The sequence below is a fragment of the Pygoscelis adeliae genome, unplaced genomic scaffold (assembly GCF_000699105.1).
Source record: "Pygoscelis adeliae isolate BGI_AS28 unplaced genomic scaffold, ASM69910v1 Scaffold494, whole genome shotgun sequence".
Classification (NCBI taxonomy): domain Eukaryota; kingdom Metazoa; phylum Chordata; class Aves; order Sphenisciformes; family Spheniscidae; genus Pygoscelis; species Pygoscelis adeliae.
In genome coordinates, this window is record NW_008824664.1 from 284347 (window position 1) to 299247 (window position 14901).

The 14901-nt window shown below is 40.7% G+C and overlaps 2 protein-coding genes across 2 annotated transcripts; both read right to left on the bottom strand.

The window, feature by feature from the left end:
• Positions 1-2102: 2102 nt before the first annotated feature.
• On the bottom strand, positions 2103-2498 carry LOC103915867 (scale keratin-like). The gene has a single exon (XM_009322799.1). It carries the CDS (start codon positions 2496-2498, stop codon positions 2103-2105), a length of 396 nt encoding a protein of 131 aa, XP_009321074.1.
• A 6800-nt stretch (positions 2499-9298) lies between these two features.
• LOC103915868 (scale keratin-like) lies at positions 9299-9766 on the bottom strand. The gene has a single exon (XM_009322800.1). The coding sequence runs from the start codon at positions 9764-9766 to the stop codon at positions 9299-9301; it is 468 nt and encodes a 155-aa protein (XP_009321075.1).
• Between the last annotated feature and the right edge of the window lie 5135 nt (positions 9767-14901).

The window sequence follows — 14901 nt, forward strand, 5'->3', positions numbered from 1 at the left end:
AGGAATTAGCAAAGCCATTACTTGCAGTCTACCTTTTATCAGTTTTGCAATTGGAGGATCTGAACTTGAATGTTTCAGATGTTTTAAATAAAATGCTCTATCAGAGAAACCTGAAGAAAGGAATTTTTTTTAGCTCATTCTCCCCTTTTACTTAGAAAACAAATTATAATAAGCCATGTCTTGAATCCTTAGGTCACTGTTTTTTGGAAGTGTTCAAGGTCAGGTTGAACAGGTCTTTGAGCAACCTGATCTAGTGAAAGATGTCCCTGCCTGTGGCAGGGGGGTTGGGCTAGATGATGTTTAAAAGTTCTTTCCAACCCAAACCATTCCATGATTCCATGATTCTATGATCTGTTAAATTTCCTATGTCCTGTATACCACTGGCCATGCCATGTACAGTCTTTCAGATAAAACAAGCAGAAGTCCATGAAAACATGTCGGTTTGACTGATTATCTCATTTTCAGAGTTCTGTCTGGAAAAAAAAAAGGATATTTTTTGATTTTAAACACCATCATTATTAACTCACACATAGCAGTCAGAGTACTGACCCAGATTACAGGCAAATTTGAATATTAACATGGAAGTTAACATTACTGAAATTCTCCCTGTCCCAATATATGCCAGTGTTCCTGACACCAGAGCAGAGACAGACAGGAGTATTCCACAGTGTGCTCCTTATCTGCTGCTGTTTTCTTCTTTTCCTAAAGGAGATGAGAGTAACGGTGAAAAGAAAACCTGAAGCTAGTCAGTGGAATAGAAAACTGGAAACAGAGACTGCATGTCAGTTGTTAGATGTGGATACTGGAGAGAGGAATTCAGTTCTAGGCTCTGCCAAGCGATTCCTTTGTCATCTGGGGAAAATATTTACTAATGTTTTTATCAGTATGGAAAACATGGCCTTTAATCTCTGTATAAAAGATGCCTATCTGAAAAAAAGGGAAAAAACCAATGATGCTCATGCTTTGCTTGTCTCATCTATTTACTCTGAAAGCACTTGAGAGCAGGGATTGGCTTTATTCTTTGTTTGCACAGCACCGAACATGCCTCATTTGCAGCTTCGTTACAATTCGAATCAGCTATATCATCCGAAGTTTAGAAGCACTGAGTCTCTGCTGCTCCTGATATTTACTGTACTACAGTTATTTCTTAGAGGGAACAGGGATTATTCCTCTTTCTTACTGGGGTGGAAAGGCCGATGACTGCAAGGAGGAATAAGAGCAATGTATTAGCTGCTTGGGATGTCTGGAGTTAAGTACTGCTGAACAATGTCAATGCTGTAGATTGAGCATTGTATCTGTGAATTTATAGGTGCAAATTTACATTTGGAAAGTACTCTGCTGGGCACCACCTTGGTGGCATTTGTGGTCATCCTGAGCTGAACACAGAAATCCACAATTCTCTCTTTGGATGCTCATGGAAAGGTCCCACTGAAATAATGTTTAAATAACAGGAGTTAAGATACTATTTTAAACTTTTCATATCTCCAAAGGATGGAAAGCTGCTACTCAGGAGTATCATTACGGGAACATTTGTGACACTGTGTAGATTCAGTCTGTGCTAAAATGTTCTGCACTACTACTGCTTAGTTAGCAGCTTGGTCCTGCCCATGGGAAGATGTCATCCAGGGCAGGCTGTAGATGAAGGGAGGAAGGGAAACCAGAAGGTTGCTGTGTGATGCAACAAAATTTTAATGAGCAAGAAATGCCTATGTTTGCAAAGCGAGATATCACAGAATATGAAAAATCTGTTTCCAGACAATTTCAGAGAATGTTCAACAAATGTCCTGCTCAGAGATATTGCTGTCCTCAGCTGGCTTTCTTCTGTCTGTTGTGCAACTATTGATGAAGATACTTGTCATTATGAGTGATGTCCATACGGAATAGGCTGCCCTACGATGGTTAAAAAAAAAGGGAAAGCTGGAACAGGCAACAATAACAAACAACGAACTAGAAACTTAAGGGTAAACAAAAAGTAGAAGAAAGATCAGAAATGCTAAGTGGCAGTAGCTCCATTGCAGGGCTGCAGGAACGCTGAACGCCCATCCTCATTGCTCTGCGTTTGGGCCTTCATGCGTGGCTCTCCTGAGACCTCTCTGCTGCCTTTAGCAGGGCCCACAGCTGTCGCGGAGGAACCGGCTGTACCGGCGGGAGGAGTATGGGCTGCAGTAGCCACCACCGAGCGTGGAGAGGGCTGAACTTCCATATCCATACTGGGCCCCATATCCCAGAGAGCCCCCATAACCGTAGAGGCTCCCAGAGCTGTAAAGGCCCCCCAGCCCCAGGGAGCCCCCAAAGGTGGGTGCTCCAGAGGAGCCCACCACGGCTTGCTGGGGGAAGGAGCTGAGGATGGGGCCGGGGAAGGTGACGACGACGGGGGGTGGCTGGATCAGGGTTGTCGAATCGGGGCACTGCCGGACACACGGCTCATTACAGCTGTTAGCGATGGGCTGGGGGCAGGCGATGCTGCTGGTGGTGGGGCACAGGTCGTAGCAAGACATTTCTTTGCAGGGGTGAAGGTGATCCTGAAACACAGAGCACAGAGCTGCGTAAAAACAAAGCACAGGATCTACTGGAACAACAGGTGAAGGTTTGGTGTTGTGTTGTTGGGGAACAGGCAAAATGATCACCAGATGTATAAGCAAAATTGATGACGCTGTTCACTAACTTTCCTGTCAATCAGCATTGATCTGATCTTCCCCATCCAGTAATCCCTGCACTTGTCACATCTGCCAAGCCTTCTGAAATTGCTGTTTCTTTTTCTTTTTTTTTTTTTTTAATTCCTGTTCCTTCCCAGAGGAACAGAGTGTCGGCAGTACATTTTTTACTAAAATGCCAGCGCTCCTCCCTGGTGGATGTGGGTTGAAAGCCAGGAACTGCAGGAGCTACACCAGAGCTGACCTCCGCACTACACCAAATGGGACAGAAGTAGGTTTTGTCTTGGGAGAGATGGGATGGAGTCAAGAACCCAGCACGGCTTTAACCACACATTTCCTCCTCCTTTCCTGGTCCCTGTTTCTTTTCAAGCTCTTTGGGGTAATATACTTTCTGTTGTTCCCTTTTAGTTCTACATTCCCTTAATCTCTGTAATCCCTCTGGTAAAACCCCCAAAGCATTTGAGCCTGAGGATAGATTCATATACTTGATGTAATAAGTAAATACACCCTAGAAAATATTTCTATCCAAATATTTCTTGGCATAGCAGTGTAATTTCATATAGAGTGTGGATCAGGTTGGTAAAATGTAAGGAGCCGATTTCCTTCATCAGATAAAAATACAGTTTGCAAACTACCATTTCAGCTAGATGTCTGGTCACAAAAGCTTGTGACTTAGCACTTTTTCCAGTAAAAAAGAGGAAATATTATGTTGTTCATAAAGTAGCCCTGAAATGCAGAGAATCAAATAATTGAACTCAGTGTATCTGAGCAGCTAATCTGGATCTGGATTTACAAATGGACATATGACAAACACACTGGACCAGACCACCAGTTTACTTCCCTTATTATTGTCTCTGGTGAAAATAACTAGGGTTTAAACTAAGCAGGATTTAGTTTTTACCTATCCATAAAAACTATATACAAGCTAGGATTATTCTGCAATAAAATTCCCATGTAGGTAATGCTCTTTCTTCAGCTGAGTCATTACACAGCTTAGGATATGGCCATGTCTCTCTGGTTCAGTCATTAAATGAAATGGTACAGGAGAATTCTGCATTTCAAAGCTTATGCCATCCTACATTTTCAATCCACTAACAGCGCAAGAATGCCCAAATATGAATTACAGTGAAATAAATGCCTCAAACCCTGGTCTTGACTCCTAAAGCCTACCAGTAACACAACTGGCCAACATACTAAAAAAATAAAATAATGGAGAGAAAAAGAAAGAGATTCAAAAAATAGTCCTAAAATCTCTAATGTAATAGTAATGAACAGTTTAAGCTCCAGTGCAAAGACATTCTGGCATTTAGAAAGAAATGAAATGGCATCAGACTTACCTGATGTAGAGGAGAGTACGCAGGAGAGGGAGATGGAATAGGTCTGCGTACCTGCTCCTTTTATACAGTGCTTCAGATTGCCTGGGGGGTCTGAGGCACACATGAAATAATAATCCCCAACCAGCCCAAATTTGAAGCACATATAACTTCCCAAAGTGATGAAACTGTTTTCGCTTGCTGTTTGCAAAATCACCCTAAATCCCTGAATAGCATGATATGCACATTCCAGCTCCCAGTCCTCTTTCATCTTGAAGCCTAATTGACCAGCTTCTGTGCTGGTATCATTCCACCCTGCTCACTGGCATTGCAGGAGGAATTAAACTGGTTCTATTTAGCACTTCCTTCATTATCTTCCCATAATGATTTTAATCAGAGCTATAACCTGCTGTCATATACATGTTTGTATTTAAGTGCTTCAGACCTAGGCTGTAATCTAATCTACTCACACATTTTGCAATGAAACGTTCAGTGAGGTGGAAGACACCTTCTGATCCTTTTCCCACCCACAGCCACAAAACATGAGAGGGGTCCTGTACCTATGGTAATAATGGACATTGTCTAATGGTCTTTGATTTAGAAATTCTGAATTTTCCTTGCTGCTTGGCAAGACCAGCAGAAAATATAATATTTTCATACCTGAAACAGTGTTTAAACCAAAGGCTAAAGTTTTCTCTGAAGGGATATCAGTATTTTTTTGCTTATTTTTCACCTGGAATCTGCAAAGGCACACAGAGATTATCTCACAGGTTCAGCAATGTAGAATGGCTGCAATTGCAAACAGATTAATAGTTACTAGCTACTCTGTATTGACATTGCACAGCTCCGAAGGAGGACATAACACAAGACAGTGGTGAAGCAGATGCAAATTTATCAGTTTCTTTGTGAAATTATATGTTTCTGTCCACCACTGCATTCATTCAATCTATATCTTCTCTTTCTTTTTGTTCATATGATGGAGTGTAGTTTGCCCTTAGATCTACTCCTTCACCTTACAAAGGAATTGAACCAAAGTTTCGCTGGAGGATGTCACAGAAACAATTTTTGAGTGCTTCCTTCCTAGACTTACTGGGTAAGTGGCAGGAGAAGCAATGGAATTATACGAGGAATAGTTATTGCAACAATGGATTTTTTTTCTTCTCATTTCCTGACTAGCAGGACATCACCTGCAGAGTGCATATTGTTGCAGAGCCCAATTTTGACTGCCAAGATTTCAAGTGACTTGTCATTTGAAATTATTCAGGCTTCCCCAATACTTAGTGGGGAGGGACAAGAATTTCCGCAAGACAATTCATCCCGTCCCAGATGCTTACCTTGCCAGAATTGGTATCACCCTCAAAACATAACAATTTTACTTTCATTGACTATGGAGACAGACAACAAGCTCAACTGAAACCCTCAGCTTTTGAGCAGGGAAGGTTTGATGAGATGTGTCCCACCCATATTCCCATATTCTGAAATTCTGTGTAATAAACAGTGCCTGGTCCAGCCTCAGAAATCCTCATTTGCCTATGGATCTGTTGTTTGTCAAATAAAAAACACTGCAACATTTCTACCAGAAGTTATACTTAAATTATGAGATTCTTTTTTCCAGACTTTGAGATGGCCCTAGGGGATCACAAGAGCAATAACACTAACACAGGTTCTTCAAATATTTTTTGTGTGTGTTTTTAAGCACTTCCCAAACCCTCCTTAATAGTTTACGCATGAAGTGGTGCGTCATTATTGTAATATAAGTATGTGGTTGGATTCAAGCAGCCCAGCATTTTGAAATACATTTATTAAATTGTACTGGTCAAGAGCACTCTTCCTGTTGCCTTTACCAGCTCATGATTTCTAACCTTAGGATTTCAGTTGCTTTTCTTTTATAATTTATGTCTTATTTTATTTGTTTAAGTTTGTGTATAAGCTCCTTCGGCGTTGATGTATTAATTCACATCCCCTTCAGTGTCTGTAGCACCAAGATCTGCAACATCTGCCTCTGTCCTCATGTTTTGAAAGCTTTTCCTAGGACTTTCCTAGTCTAACTGTGAGCGGTCTACCTTCCTTCTGTGTTTTAAACAAATGCTCAGCTTCCTAAAAAAAATGTATTTAACAAGTTGCCTGTAATCTGGCTAAGAAACTGTTTGCCTTTGTTGTGACCAATGAATTTACCTCTAAAATGTGAAGAAACCATACAACTGGGTAGTCTGGGAGACAAGGCATGGGTCTGGATGATTTTAAAAAGTACCTTGCAAAGTATCTTTTGATTTTTCCCCTGAAAAGTGCAGGATGGTCCTGTCCAAATCTTAATTCCAACTTCATATAAGGGTTGCTGATTTCACAAGAAAGACACCATGTTTTGTATCAATTATACTTTTTCTAGCATGGGTAAGGAAGGATGGAAAGAAAACCTGCGTATGAAAGCAGATGGCAATTATAATTAACATTTGAGCCACCATCATTATGTCAACCAATAAAAGAAGAGGTAAATAAATGAAGCCAGCATAATTCCTCCTGTCATTCTAATGTATTTAATGGAACGTTACCAGGAATGAATCTTGCCAATTAAGTGCTAAGATGAAAGAAATATTTGTTTTGTAATTTGCATTTCATGCAGCGTGAGAATTTGAATCAACTAATAAACATAAATATTGAGCAAAACTGTTTCATCATTTTGAGGTAAACCATATGTGATGAATGTGGGCTGGTGTTAATGGGAGTCTCAGGTTCTTCAGGTAGTTTGAGGAAATGTATAAAAAGTGCCTCCTAAAAACTGCCTTGTATTTACTTCTCTCGACTCCTTCTTCCCAGACCCAGCTATTTTCTAGATGTCAAACTGTTCTTTTTCTGTAAATTTAAATTAGTCCTCTTTTGTCATTTATGAGGAGGCAATGTTACATGCAGGTTTTAAGGGCTAAACTGGTATTTTCCACAATGGATTGTATAGGAGCTGTCAGCTCTCTACTAGTTCAAATCTCAGGGTTATAATCTGCTAAACAGATACCAAAACCCCAGACTGTAATCCTACAAACTGCTCTGTACTCCTGCACCACAAAGGCCTCAGTCGCAGCCATGTTTAACAGAGGATATGTCCTCTTCATAGTTAATTACTTGGTCTTCCAGTTGCTGTTTCAAATTAGTTTGTATGGAAGAAAGCCAAAGCTTGAAAGAGATGTAAGCAAAGCTTCCTTACTCACAGCAAAAAGAGCCTCCAGGGTGTTAGGAATCAGGTGACCCTTTGGACAGTTCATTCAATAATGCATAACATGAGGATTTTTACACTAAACTTTAGATGACGTGGAACTGACTTTTATCAGAGACAAGGTATAGGATAAGAGCAATCATTTGTCTGAGGAAGCATGTGACCTTCTGTATTCCCGTGTTTTCACAAACCAATGATTAACCATCACTTAAAAACCATTTTTCCTACAGGGCTTGTACAAATTTGAGGAATTACATCCACAGCAATGAGTAGATCTTGGTGGGGTAGCTACAATTAGGTGGGATGGATCTGGAACTAAATTTCTGTTGCAGAGGACCCAGACTGCTGTGCCTTTCCCATTTCCATGAGATCTAAGCTTTTCTTCCCGTTCCAGGGGAATTTGTGCTGTGTTAGGCTTACACAGTCATGTTTCCAGTTGGCCAATTCATGTCTAGCACCAGCACCGATAGCTGCAAGGAGCTGACTGCCCTGACCTGAGGGCAGTGGCTCAGCCACCATCCATTGTCATCACCTTGCCAGCCCAGTTGCTTAGTTCCTTCCTTCAGGACAGCATAGCGGGATCTCTGTTAGCACCCATACTTAAGGGCTTCTTTTGTTACAGGAGATTTTGTTGTGGTAGTCTTTACCACAACAGATTTTCTTACAGATTTTCAGGTCCTGGCAGCAAGTAGAACATCCCTTCTGGCTGTTGTTTTGATACTGGATACCACTGTGGAAGCTGTGGGTCTTACTGGAGAGCTATTCAATTTACCAGAGACAACTAAATAAAAACAAATAAAAGCAGATTTATAGCTGAATTTTCAGGTAGTGAGTGCTGAGAAGTGTGCTGTATGCACTGTCCAGTTACAGAGAGTGGAGCTGGGCATGCGCAGCAGCTCTTGCCTTTCTTTCTTCATATTCTGCCTTCAGTTTCTGGTCGGATGTTCTCTGAACAGTGTTGCATTATGCTTAGCCATACTTCTTACTGTAGTAAAATATGTAGCCTAAGATCTCTTGGCAGCTGAACCACATAAAGAAAACTATCTTGCAAGATAAGTATCTGCTTGAATCAGGAGATGGTTACATGCTTTACTGATAACCTAAAAAGATATGCCACGTATGGTGCAGTATTTTTGTTCAGGTTTAGGCTACCTATACAATATTTACACACATTCTGTTTCTATTTAATATATACATAACTTAAACAGAACCAAAGAAGTCCCAAACCCAGGAACTCAATCAGATATACTGTGAAATTACGCATATGGTCCTTATTGTGGTTTTGAAGAAGTGTCATCTGCACGCAGCCAGAATTTTGGAGAGTGAGACAATTTAATAAGCATGGATCTGAGCTCGTCTGTGCTAGAGAAACACAGAATCTGGAATTCATTTAGTATCAGTCACCAATCTTCCATTAAGAGCTGTGGTGGTGAAATTATTTGTACGACATTGGATTAGAAGTCTGTAGTGGAATAAGCAAGATCTTAATTTTCAGAGTGTGGAGAGTCACTTGTAGTTCAAGGAATTATCTCACAAACTCATGAGTGGGAAGTCTAATAAAGCAGAAGGCTGCTGTTCATCTATGGCCAGCATGTTGTGACCATGTTGTTGTAATTCAGTGGTAAAACAGGCCTAGCAAGGGCTCCTCATGGAAACTTTCGCTATGTCGGCAGGGTTTGCACAATATTATTGCAGCCATATGTACAACAGGCAGCTTTATCCAGAAAAGTTGGCAAAATCAGAATGGATGAGAACACAAAACCACAACACACTTATTTTAAATGATGCAAGAGATTTTTAATGAGACTGAAAAGAACAAAAATATATTGCAGTATCAAGAATGTATATGCAAGATGTCAGAGTCAAATGCATTTTGAAAGACACTGTTAAATGTCTCACTGCATTCATTCACAAGTATGATAAAGTAGAAGGTAACAAGGTATTGAACCCATGAAGATATCAGGAAAGAATTGAAGGGAAAAAAAGGAGAGGTGCGGAGCATGCAGAAGGCACTGCTCTGAAGAGGACCTGTGAGTGCTTTCACAAAGCTGTCACTCATCTGCTCATTGGTCGATCTGCATTTTGTTTTTCACTTGTACATTATTCAGTGGATTTTCCTGTTGTGTTTAGCAGGGCCCGCAGCTGCCACGGCTGTACCTGTTGTACCAGTAGGAATAAGGGCTGCAATAGCCAGAACCGTAGGGTCTACCATAACCATACAGACCCCTGTAACCCAGGGAGCCCCCATAGCCGTACAGACCCCCATAGCCCAGGGAGGAGCCATAGCCCCCATAGCCATACAGACCCCCATAGCCCAGGGAGCCATAGCCCCCATAGCCATACAGACCCCCATAGCCCAGGGAGCCATAACCCCCATAGCCCCCGAGGACGGGTGCTCCAGAGGATCCCACAACCGAGTCCTGGGGGAAAGAGCTGAGGATGGGGCCGGGGAAGGTGACGACGACTGGGGGTGGCTGGATCACAGTCGTGGTGTCAGGGCACTGACGGACACACGGCTCATTCCCACTGTCAGCGATGGGCTGGGGGCGGTTGATGCCACCAATGGCAGTGGAGCACAGGTCGTAGCAAGACATCTCGCAGGGATGGAGTTAAGCTGCAACACACACTGATGAGTAAACGAAAGACACAAATTCATTGGGAAGAAGAGTTTGAGAGTTGGACTCATGGACTAGAATAATGGCTTTATCTTTCAGGTCTTGGTTGTCCTTCCTTCTCTTCAGTATTTTTCATGAGACATCTCTCCCTCTTGTAAATCAACATTGCCCAGATTGCACACTGAGCAGTCATCTCTTCTATGGTCTCATTCCTAATTTCTCATACTTGGTTCCCTTTAAGAAGTAGTTCTTTGTTCTACCCCACTGGCAAACAGTGCAAAAATACTATCCAGCACTTTACTTTGCAAATTACTTCCACTATACTTTGCAGCCACTCTTACAATATCTGTGTCTAAAAGGTCATTTTATGTTTGTTTTATACTAGCAAAACCAAAGCATTGTAACCTGACAACCAGGAAAGCTCACGTGGTAAATTAATGGGTAGCTGGAAGAACAACTCTGGCATATTGACATGTAACTTGATTCCAGAAGCAATAGCTAAAATCATGCTGCCAGTATGCTGAACCTGCTATAAACATGGATTAAATAAGGCATTCCCTGCCCTGAAGTGCTTGCAAAGTAGCTTGAGAGTCACAGGGTGGGTGAAAAGATTACTTGTCTGATTTCCCGGACGGGAAACCGGTACACTCAGATAACTAGGGCTAGGTTTCTACTGCAGATAGGTATGCTGGGATCTGAGCTCTTCAGAAAGGTTGTCACCATAGGATGTGATCCAATCTAAAAGAAAATCCGTGGAAGGACTAGGAATCAATACCGCCTGTGAACAATTTTTTTTCCCCACTAGAACCAATAAAATATTAGATTAGAAGAGACTTCTGGAGGTCATCTAGTCCAACTCCCTGCTCAAAGCAAGGACAATGTAAAGGGTAGGTTAGGATTTCCTAGTTTCATCTCTGTTTTCCAATACTTCTTTAGACAATACTTCCATATTCTTTCTGGTTAAGCTTGTCCCCTCAACAAATACATACATATACATAGACACATATCAAAAACTTTCATGCAAAATCCTTAAAAAATTCCTAGTGATTGAACAAATCTTCTGCTGATGTTTTGGAAGCTGCTTTGATAGCTCAAATTTGTATTAATGGGAAACAATAATTTTTGAACAAACTAGGTTTACAATTTTAAACCCGAATACATGGATATCCAACACCAAATAAGAAAAATAAATTCATGGTGAAATATTCCAATGTTATTAAGAATCTTAGGATACTTATGGATGATTCCGACCTTAATTAAAACTGGCAGAAAAGAGATACTCAAATTTTAGGAAAGAGATCAAATAGAATGATACTTACCCTTTTCACAGAGGCGAATAAAGCAAGCAAGGTGGAATGAAGAGCCCTGAGTTGGGAGAGCTTTTATACAGTTCCCTAGATCATGGGGATCACTTAAGGTGCAATTTGTGCATGTGCATAATTGGGGCAAACCCAAAACTAATATGACACGTAGGTCCTCAAAGTTTTGCTGACTATTTGCTTATTTGTTGGTCCGAAGTCTCGTGAAATAAGATAGGTGCATTTCATCACAGAAGCCTCTTTCATCTCAAATAGTTACATGTCATATTCATTCCTGTTATGATTTCATTCACATCCTTGGTGTTAAAAGAATTATACTAATGCTCTTCTTTAGCTTCTCCATTATTAATGGCAAAACTAGGCTGCTCACTACATGGTGGCGGTCACCTGATGTGCATAGATTTTTCCATTAAATCCAGGCTGTAAGATAACTGGAGATAAAATGGAGTTCATTAGAGCAACTTCGGGGTTGTCATTTTTATCTTTATCATTTGCACTCTCAGCTACTTAACGTGAGACCAATACTGCACTCAAAGGAAGCCATAGAAAACATCCTGTGGTCCCTAAATGGTTTTCTGTTATTTGGCTTTTGCTCCTGAACACAATGCTGGCCTCATCTAATGAACGAGGGACTTGGGAAAATACCTCTTGCTTTCTTTGTTGTGCATTCAGCCATGGATTACTCTCCCTGTCCTTTTCTCAAACACTGGCAAGTCGTTTGGACCATCATTCTACAACCATGGAAGAAGACCAATGAGATTTTAAGCAGAAGACAGAGATAGAACATCCTTTTAAACTGCTCAAATTTTTCTAGCAGGTATCCCTCACTGTATTTCAACCCAGGTCGGAGTCTAGAGGCAAACTAATACTTACCCTTTCTGTTCTCAAGATTGCAAGGCGCTTTCTTTGCAAAGCATTTGTCACCCACATTTTCCAGTTTTCTGTCTCCTGATACAAAGCCTTCAGGGATCCATTTTTAGGTCCATCTTCGGATCAGGCAATATTGAAGACTACTGAGAAACAAAATTAAATGAAACATGACTGGTGGCAACTTGCTAAAGCTATCTGGAGATACGTCATGATAGAGACAGAGAAACCATTTACATGGATAAAGGCTGATCATTGATAGAATTGTAACATCTCAAGAAAATAATTAAATCCTCTGTTTCTGTGGTCTGATGTGCAACTGAAAATGATAAAGATACACTGATTATACAGCTTATGAAATGCTGTATTTTATTTAAATGTTTCATTCTATACTTCTACATTGAAAAAAACTGAAGATGCACAAATTCCCAGAATTCAGCCATGGACTGATTATACCAAGGATACAAATACCTTGACTTACATATTTTAGCGTGATGTCATTCCATAATTGCTAGACACCTCAATCCAGGTACATGCCTTTAATCTAATTGTAAGAATGCATTCTCAAAACATTAGTGGATAGTTTGCAGCATTTGAAAAGACTTGCTCCCTGGGAGCTTGAAAATATTATTGTCCCAAAAAAATTCTAACCACCTCAAAGGCTGAGAAACCCACCTCATAATGTAGAGATAATTTATGGCATAGAGTCTGCAGTATTAAAATAACACATCAGTAAACAAGGGAAGAACCAGTCTTTGTTTTGCGTCGTGCATTCCAAGTTCATAATTGTTCCCTGTTCGCAGCAACTGCCAGCTCAGCCCTGTTCTGGACTTAGGTTTGCAGCAACGATAGTGTATTACAGGAGGTAATGAATTCCTGAGAATCAAAGTCAATAATTCAAAGCATTTCTGTCACATTTCAATTTTTGCACCAGAGGATCCATTTGTACTGAAAAAGCTTAGGTTACCTCAGGCCTTTTGATTACTTTCAAGTACCATCTTTGCACCGACAACATCAACCCAACAATACCTGGGAAAATTCTCTTTGGGATCTCCAATCCCTTTGTAGCTTTAGTTAACTTCAGAAACGCATTCCATGTTTATCTCTTAAAAAACAAAAACAAGCCCCAGGAGGATAAAGGCTTCCTCTCCACCTTCTATGTGAAATTGTGCGGACTTATCCCCACACATTTTTGTAAGAGAATATAACTGTTTGAGTGACTGACAGATGGGAGAAACCGATTCAGCTCATATCTGCATGAAGAGAGTTCCCAGCACTCCAAAACTAAGGATTTCACTGTTTTTCTGCTCAAAGCTAAACTTCAATTTCCACATAAGCCTTATTTAGAGACTGAAGCACACGTTGCAGGTCCCTGGAATTGCTGCTGCTCTTCAGAGCTGAATTGTCCCTCTTACAGCCAGTGTCAAATACTACTGAAAAACATCATCGACTCCCAAGGGTGTTGTGTCCTCCACCTGTGGGTGGGGAAGCCAAACATGCAGAAACCACCCCCAATCTTCCTGCATATCACATTGACAGTCTTTAACTTCTGTCCTGGCACATTGTAATGTGAATTATATGTACTTAAACAAAAATCCTGTCCATGACAGCAGTTTGTAATTCTGATAAACCCATGAGACACTCTCCAGGTGTTAAGTGAATACAAGAGAAGCTGGCTTAATAATTTCTGTTGTAATTTCAAGGAAGTGACTGGAATAATGCCAGGTATTAATTTTCCCCAACAAGTCACAAAATGAAAGAATTCTCTATAATGTAAAGTAATGTTTAGGTCCTATTACAAACAAATTTGAAAGGACTCATAAATTCCAACAATGACCACAGCAATTTCATCATCTCGACAGGTTACACGTGTTTGAAATTGGGGTGGGCAACCAATGTTGATCTTGTACCTCCAGCTGCTCCAATATAAAAGCTCTTCTCTCTCATAGCTCTTCCAAACGCTTCCCTTGACTTCTTGGTGACTTGGGTAAGTCTGATTCTTCTCTATTTCTATCAATGTATCTGTATTTATTTATTATAATGTATTTATTCAAGGTCAGGTTGGACGGGGCTCTGAGCAACCTGATCTAGTTGAAGATGTCTCTGCCTACAGCAGGGGGGTTGGACTAGATGACTTTTAAAGGTCCCTTCCAACCCAAACTATTCTATGATTCTATAATTCTATATTTTATTGCTGGTTTCAAATTCAGTTGATGTCCACCATCCATACTGTTGAGTGTATCTGCACTGCCTTGGGACAGAGACTCTAATGCTGGCTCTGGGGCATGGTGGAGTTCTCAGTGTCAGGAACACTGGGACATGCATAACACTACCCTTACTTCAATGCATTTAACTTATTCCAAAGTTCGCATGTTATGAGGTTCAACAATAAGAGCATCACTACTGCAGCCATTCATGCAACCTGAGACGAATAAGCAATGCATCTGAGAAAGTTGTGTGTGTTGTCCTCGTACAGCAAATCTTCTGTCTGTCCTTTACTTTCTTGCTTTCATGTTCTTCCTCAGAACCCTGTTAAGGACTTGCAGGACATAGTGAGTGGAGAAGAATAAAATCACCCTTGGAGAATATAACTAAGTTTAGAGGGGAGAATATAGGCTGAATTCTTGAGTTTACCAAGGAGCCCTGGTTTGTCCTGGGAATAATAATTTGAAATGAGATTTTTGGAAGACATTAGGGACTAAAATGGTGATTTATATTGAAAATGTCCAGGCTGTATCCATACAGTGGCTGTGTAGGTGGGAATTGGGATAACAACACTACCATCTGTCCTTTATTGTCTTGTCAGATGGCTTTCTGAGCAATCTGGGCAGTGACAATCCCATAATCTGTTGTTCCTACAACTCTCAGCAAAATTGGGATGAGTGGGAAGAAGAAGCTACTGTAATTAAGTTATACATAAACTACATC